This window comes from Vigna radiata, chromosome 3 (assembly GCF_000741045.1).
Source record: "Vigna radiata var. radiata cultivar VC1973A chromosome 3, Vradiata_ver6, whole genome shotgun sequence".
In the NCBI taxonomy this organism is placed as follows: Eukaryota; Viridiplantae; Streptophyta; class Magnoliopsida; order Fabales; family Fabaceae; genus Vigna; species Vigna radiata.
Window position 1 is genome coordinate 11,202,356 of NC_028353.1, and position 7,573 is coordinate 11,209,928.

Consider the following 7,573-nt stretch of genomic DNA (forward strand, 5'->3'; position numbering starts at 1 on the left):
TTAAAGTTATACTTTTATAAAAGCTTATTGTTTTTATTATTATATATTTTTTTGAAAAAAACATTATTTTAACATAAAAAGTAAATAAATATATGTACTGTTAAATCTATCAACTTTTTTTGTTTTTAATACACATTTAAATATAAATATAAACAAAAAGGCATACAATTATTACTTTATTGATGGCATAAAAGGCATAAATGTCAACAGTATTCTTTAAACCGCTCTGATAGAAACTTATTTTACTTGTCCAACAAAATTTCATATATGATGGGAGTCAAACACGAATTCCAACCACATTCATTGTACTTATAATGTGTAAACAATATTTATGAATCCTTAAAAGTTATAAAAAATATTTTTTATAATTAAATCAAGTTATTTTTGTTTATAAAAACTGTCTTTAAAACCTTTAGTTTTCATGATTTTTTATTAAATTTTGATCAATATGTTATTTTTAAATAAGATAAGCTAGGTGAGTGTGAATTTAGTAAAAACATAAAAATGATGGAGAAGGAAGAAAAAAATATTTAAAACCAGAATCCTTTTCTTAAAATCATAAAAAAGAGATATATGTATTTTGAAATTAGAAGTGTTCTTTATTATGGGCTTGAAGAGGAGCTCGAATATCCCAATTAAAAACAATTTCCATCAAATTCTATTCGAATCAATTTACCTAAGACTAATTCATCTTTTTGACTTTCACATGTAAGCTGATCTATTGCCCTTATAACATGAGAATTGTTCTGTTTTGCTTAATCTTTTGACAAAAATATTTTCAACTTTTAAAGTAAAAATATTATAAATTCTTATCCACAATAATAAAAAAAACTAGCCAAATAACTAATATTATCACAATTAAATTATTGGAAAATGTTTACATTAAGATCACATGAAACTTCAGTACCAAACCATTAATTCATTTCTGCATCAAAATTCTAGTAACATTGTATAAAATCATCTATATTATAATAAACTATAAATTTCAAACAGTATAGACATTTCTACTTGGAATTTGAAATTTTATTGGTATTTGATTACTAGTATTAACTTCATCATGGTCAAATTCTTGAAAGTTTAAAAAGCACTCAGAAAAGAAGAGTTACAATAACCTATAAATTCTCATATACAGTATATTTCTGTACTTGGGATTTAAAATGCTATTGGTATTTGATTAGTATTATTATAATCATCATGATCAATTTCTTCAAAAATTTAAAAAAAGCAGCCACGGTAAAACAGATATAAGATTTCTTGCATCCTTTTAAAACTAATAGGAATCCATTTCCTTTATAACTATACAGTGAAATGCATCAAACATTAAGAAAAATTCATACAGCAGAGGTTCCAACAAATAGGAAAGGGTTGAAACACATCCATTTCAAAAAAAGTTCATTGAAGTTCTTTTTTAACTGATATCAAGGACAGTGAGATTAACTTTATTTATTGGAAACATCAACCATAATATTTGATTATCCATCCAGGTTTACAACAAGAAACAAAAGGTCCATAAAACTACAGCTATGTCATTATGGCACTTCATGGCCATGGCATGGAGAAGGATAACTAGTCTTAGTCATCACAGATGGCACTAATGCCTGTTTACCAAGGACCTGGCAAATATCTTGTGCATACCAGCCAGGATCATTTTGTAAGAGTAATCAGGTTTCAGTTTCTGCTTCAACTTCACCTTCAACTTCATCTTCAACACCATTGATGACTTCATTAAGGTATTCCTGAGCTTCATCTAATGCTGATCCCTTTGCATCAGCCGCATACAGAATCTTCTTAATTGCCAGAGACATCTGCGTAAAAAAATGGTAACGAGGGAATTACTTTTGTAACTTCATTGTGCATAAATGCACAATTTACTACCCATTTAGGAATAGATTGTTTGTAAATATATATATATATATAAAGAGCAGTGATTGGTTTCCAGCACCACTACATAACACCATCATCCAGCTGAATCATACCAAAACAAATAAACATATACGTCATACAGTAAAGGTGGGGCAGAGGATTACAGTGCAGGCTTCAAACCCTGCATAGAATCCTTTTATTTGACTACAGATATACAAAAATTGAGAATGTAAAGGAGAAAAATAAGATGCAGCACAATCTCCAGAACAGTTAAAGGTTTTATGGTCCCTCCTAACAATCAAGACTATCTACACTACACACCAAAAAGCTTCTTCAAATTTATATAGCCGATTTCTATCTGAACCAAATTTCTTGTTGGTCCTATACTTCAGCCTTATGCCAGATTGAAAAATTGACTTAACTGAATAACACTAGCATGTATAGGGAGACAGCATATATAAACAACCAAAAAGTATCCTTCCCCTTTCCCTTTATTGTAATATCACTCCAACCTTGAGTGGTGGATCGTTAGCAGATCAAACAATACACAACCAAGTGCACAAGAGGTGTTCGCAAATATCACAATGCTCTGTGAGAAATGAATATCCTTCGTCATATTCACCAAAAAGACCAAGGCAAACCTATGTAGGTCTGAGAATCCAGAATCTCAAGCCCCAAATTCAGGGTTCTGCTATCACAAACCAATATTTACAATGTCCACACCATTTCCAGTCATAAAAGATATTAGGAAATTTATATAAAAGAAAATCCTTGAATAGATCATGAGAATATAATATGATATTTTATGTTGAAGCTCAACATAGGTAGAGATGGGCACAAGCACACGGGAAAGTAATACACCTTTCAAATCCAATGTGAATAAAAATAACTAAACTACAATGAAAGCCTCCATTAGAATTCTTACAGGATCATTCTCCAGTTCTGAAGCTTGACAAAGAATTTCTATATCCCTTAGTTTTGCAAAGTAAAAGTCTCTTTCTTTTTCCAAGTGATCCACTGACAGTGTGAGATCAGAAACCTGAGAAACAGAAAAAAGAAAATATGATGAACAATGAAAAAGTGTAAAGGTAAATCATTTTTCATTAAATTATTATGTAATAAACTTTCAACAGCAATACCAACACAAGACCTAATAGATTGTGAGGTGAGGTCTCAGCATGCCATGGTATCAGGTGCAACAATTAAGAAAGTCAACAATGTCCAAATTCTGTGTGCATGTAGCAATTTCTTTGATATAGAATTCTATTATAAGTTCAAACTTTAAGCCTTCTTTGGTTATTTAACATGTATCAAAATATGCCTTAGTGCTTGGAAGGTTATCTTGCATGCCATTTCTATAACCATCACAGATCATGGGAACAGCAAATACTGAACCTAATCTTCACAGTCATATATACCTGCTTGGACAAAACCTGAATATCAGCTGAAGCATTACCACCATCTGCTCCTCCACTTGATCTCAATTGCTTGGACCCTACACTCAAGGGGAAACAGAAAAGGATGAAAGATTAAAATTGTAATGCAGAAAAAAAATGCTGAAAAACAGATGAAATTCAAACTCAAAGACACCCATAAGCAAACCAAATGTTCTGTTCGTACTGAGTGAGTCGCCTGAACCAGAATGATTCATAGCATTTGTTTGCAGCGATTTGGATCCCTTTAGACCCTTGACATTCCGGTTTCCACCCTTACTATTCCTCCTCTCAACGGGATTATAGTTCCTAGAAAAAAAGTGGAAACGATTTGATAAATTATAATGACCAGAACATATATGCATAGCCAGAACAGCTTAGTATTTCAAACCCAAATGTCAGTAATAATGAGAATTTTTAAATAAAATTGAAACCTATTCTAGAATAGACCAGCAGTGAATCACAAAAATACAGCATCATTATTAAAACAAGTATATAAATAACAAGGACTAAAGAATAAAATACTAATTTGAAATAATTAAATTAAAACCAAAGTCAAAACAAATTTTCAAACCCTTTTCAGTTTCTCTCTATCCATTGAACTTTGCATTTCGAAATGTATAATAATTACATTCCATAATATGATCAGAATGGAATTCCCCTTTAAAAGTACACCTATGGAATTTAAAAACTCCAACAACCCTGGCTAAGCATCCTTACAAATAAGATATATATGCCAAGTCTGAACATCTCATTCTATTTGGGACATTGTGGCTATGAACTAGCATAAGCAAGTGGCTGGCTTACTGTATGCCAGACTTCATATGTAATTCAATGAGATCAGGTTTATAATAGCTCTTAATGTTACAGATGAGCCATAGTCACCCAAAAAAGTAAAATGGCCCTCTTTCAGTAACATCTATAACACAACTACAATCATTCACACACAAACAAACAAAAAGTAACAGGATTGCAGAGTCATTTCGTGAGTTAAGGGAATACCTTCCTCGTGTTCCTCAATTTTTTTTATTCTATTTTGATAGCATATGAACTTACCATGTGTATAAACCTTCAAGAGTTTTCACTGTGAACAGCAACTGAAACAGCATTCTTTTGAGAAACTAATAAAAGATCGGGAATTTAATATTTATTAATTTAATATTTTTTAACTTAGTATACATGACACTTTATTTATTTGTCAACAGCATCGTACTTACTCCATATGCATATTATCACAAGAAATAATAGAGGTGATCAAAACCATTTAAAGATTGTAAAAGAACTCAGAAAGCATACTCATTCATAATGCCTCCATTGACAGAATCACAATAGCGTTTTAGCCATTGAAGGAACTCCAAGTTGTCCAAAGGTCGGCCTTTAACTAGCCTTCCAACTTCAATATGCTGCCACATGGTAGTCAAGTTAGCCCAATATATGCAGGCATCTGCCATTAATTGAGTCAAAGTATATACAAGTTTTCAATCCCTGGTTATAATCTGAAATATATTGACTATAAAATCAAGATGGAGATTCACACCCTGGCATTAAACTTATACAACCAATGAAACAGGGATTGCATAGCCCAAAAAGTAAGTAAAGTGAACAATAAACTCTGAATGCACAACAAACCATAGAAGTAATACCACAATAACTGCAGTCAGGAACAAAAAGGGAAGAGAAAAAATATTAATAATCTCACAAATGTGGAATCAAACCATTATATTTACTCCTCATTAGAACTTGTTGGTCTTGATAAATTGTTTACCAATGGTGAATCATTCCATTCAAAGTTTAAAAATCTTAAAGATGAGATATTTTGATGACTACAATTGAAGTTTATAAGAACTCATATATCTTGCTTTCTTATTTACATATGCTCTGCTTAGCATTGTGATGAGAAGAGCACATACCTTCTCAATTTTCAGCTTGTTGAACACATCCTGCAGAACTTTGTAATTCTGAATCATATCATACTCTGTCTTTGCATCAAAATTCACCTAGAACAACAAACTCTCAAGTTTTAAAAATTAATCTTCAAGATATCAGAAGAGCATAAAAGAAGTATGAGCAAAGTCGTATACCTTGTGCATTGGAACAACCCCTGGATATGTCATGTCCATCATCTGGCATTGTACAGCACCAGATGCAGCCTGGCAGTAAGCATAAGAAATAAGCAGGAATGAACAAAAAACTAATAGACGTTCATTGTAGTAAGCTCTTGCATTAACTAATAATCTTTTCTGTCATTATTTTTATGAACTTCATTGAGTAGTGAAATGGAATCATTTCCCCAAGTTTGTTCTTCAGGAGAAAGAGAGGAAAGGGAAAATAAATCAGACAAAGCTTGGTGCAAAAGCAATGTTAGCTCCATTCCATGGAATGTTCACACTTTGCCAAACCATTAACAATAACAATCAGCAAATTTAATTATAAACATCCTTAACTGACCAAATACTTTTGACACACATAGCGAGTGTGCATACTGCATGCACAAGTATAGCACTGGCAATTTTTTGGTGAGGTATGAAAAAATTGACCAATGTTTTAAAAAAATGGATCTTATATCAATCAATAATCATAAAAACTACAGAAACAGAAGACAAATAGCTTTGAATATTTGCTCTCAAAACCCACAACGCAAAGACGAAAATCCAACTAACAGATAAAACAAAACTGGTTCACATTCCAAAACATTCCCAGATTCCAGCATAATACTAAGAACTTTTTATTCAACCACATTTGGCAAAATCATCAAAGAAAACTCCACCCAGAACATTTCCTAGAAAATCCACAGCAAAACCAGATTCTAGTTCTTTCAAGAACCCTAAAACCTCACCCTCATAAAAAATAGATAGAGATAGCATTCACCCGAAATAAGATGAGGAATAAAAAATGTCAATATGTATGAAAAAAAGGCAAGACGAGAAAAGAGAGTAATAAAACAAAACGTATTACAAGTTTATTTTGGCAGAGAAATATGAAACGCAAATAAAGTATTAACAAACACACCAGATTGAAGTTAAAACAAAACAAAAAAAAATAAAAAAATAAAAAAATAAAAAAAAACCGGCATGCAGATAGTGACATCAATTAGACCCCTAATAACAAAAACAAAAGAAATAAAGGAACCACATTTCTGTATCAACCCAAAAATGATTCTTTTTTTTTATTTTCTTTCAATGTTGGCACAAACAAGAACCAAGAGGATTACCTCCTCAATGCGAGTGAGGTTAAGTTGAAGGCGATTGTTGATCCAAGTGAGAATCTCATTTCTGCCGACAAAGTATGCGCTATCCATCATCCCTATACTCGACGCCATTTCTTTTCCACGAAGAATGAGCACCAACAACAGCAACAACCCAATGGGAAAGAAACCAACAATCACGCTTCTGGATAAAGGGATCAAGATTCTGGGGTGAAATCTGAGGGTGGGGTTACACGTTTAAATCCAAATTTCAATCTTTATTTTCAGAAGAACAGAAAAAAAACAGGAAAAACGGAAGAAAATGAATTGAATGAACGAACGGTGAAGAATTGATTTGATTCTTCTGCTCTCAAAGGAAACAGAAACCGGAACAGGACAGTGGTCACAACCAAACCGTACCCAAACAAAGAGAGAGAAAAGAGGTTCTTTATCACATTCTCTTCTTTTCGACACATATAACGTTTGCCAAATGCTTCTTAATGCTATAGCCACTCTTGAAGTGGGAAACCCGTTTTTTAAAATATTAACTAAATAATTAACTTACTAATGGGTAGGTTTACTATTTTTTTAATATTTCATTTATGATATTACTCTACATATTTTATATTTTTACATTTTCTTTAATAAATATATATATTTTATAACGCCGTTCCAGTTTAGTGCCAGATGGAATGATATGATAACGTTATGTGATTCTTAATCATTACGTCCGTACACAAGTTGTGAGAGTGGAAATTACTTCTTTCAACATGTGTTATCACAGTTTCGTTTTTTAATTAAATTAACTTTGGAAAAATTATATAATTTATTTATATGTAATGTTTGAAATAATACTAATTATTAATATTATGTTAGAGAATACTACTCACTTTGTTCGTATTTTAATGTATTTGATTAAATTATTATTGTTGATTACTAAGAAATTGTATTAGAAAGTTAATTTAAGTTTAACTTAATTTCATAAAACTGACTTGTAAGATGAGGTTTGTACTTCATTTTTATATATATATATATATATATATATATATATATATATATATATATATATATTATAAATAGTTCATAGTGATAA

General features: G+C 31.3%; 1 protein-coding gene across 1 annotated transcript; it reads right to left on the minus strand.

Moving 5' to 3' along the window:
* Window positions 1-1,379: 1,379 nt before the first annotated feature.
* Window positions 1,380-6,972, minus strand: LOC106757554 (microtubule-associated protein RP/EB family member 1B). The gene is made up of 9 exons (XM_022779436.1): window positions 6,822-6,972; window positions 6,508-6,718; window positions 5,378-5,446; window positions 5,207-5,293; window positions 4,593-4,699; window positions 3,484-3,605; window positions 3,282-3,358; window positions 2,789-2,902; window positions 1,380-1,805 (listed from the first exon to the last, which is right to left on the minus strand). Exons 2-9 carry the CDS (start codon window positions 6,613-6,615, stop codon window positions 1,662-1,664), a joined length of 828 nt encoding a protein of 275 aa, XP_022635157.1. The 5' UTR covers window positions 6,616-6,718; window positions 6,822-6,972; the 3' UTR covers window positions 1,380-1,661.
* Window positions 6,973-7,573: the final 601 nt, after the last annotated feature.

What these genes read in the sequence shown, in the direction of transcription:
- LOC106757554 (XM_022779436.1), bottom strand. Translation starts at nt 6,615, where the DNA reads ATGGCGTCGAGTATAGGGATGATGGATAGCGCATACTTTGTCGGCAGA. An exon ending in TTCAGGTTTTGTCCAAGCAG is followed by an intron (nt 2,903 to 3,281) that starts GTATATATGACT and finishes TCTGTTTCTCAG; the next exon opens with GTTTCTGATCTCACACTGTC. An exon ending in CAGAACTGGAGAATGATCCT is followed by an intron (nt 1,806 to 2,788) that starts GTAAGAATTCTA and finishes TTTTTTACGCAG; the next exon opens with ATGTCTCTGGCAATTAAGAA.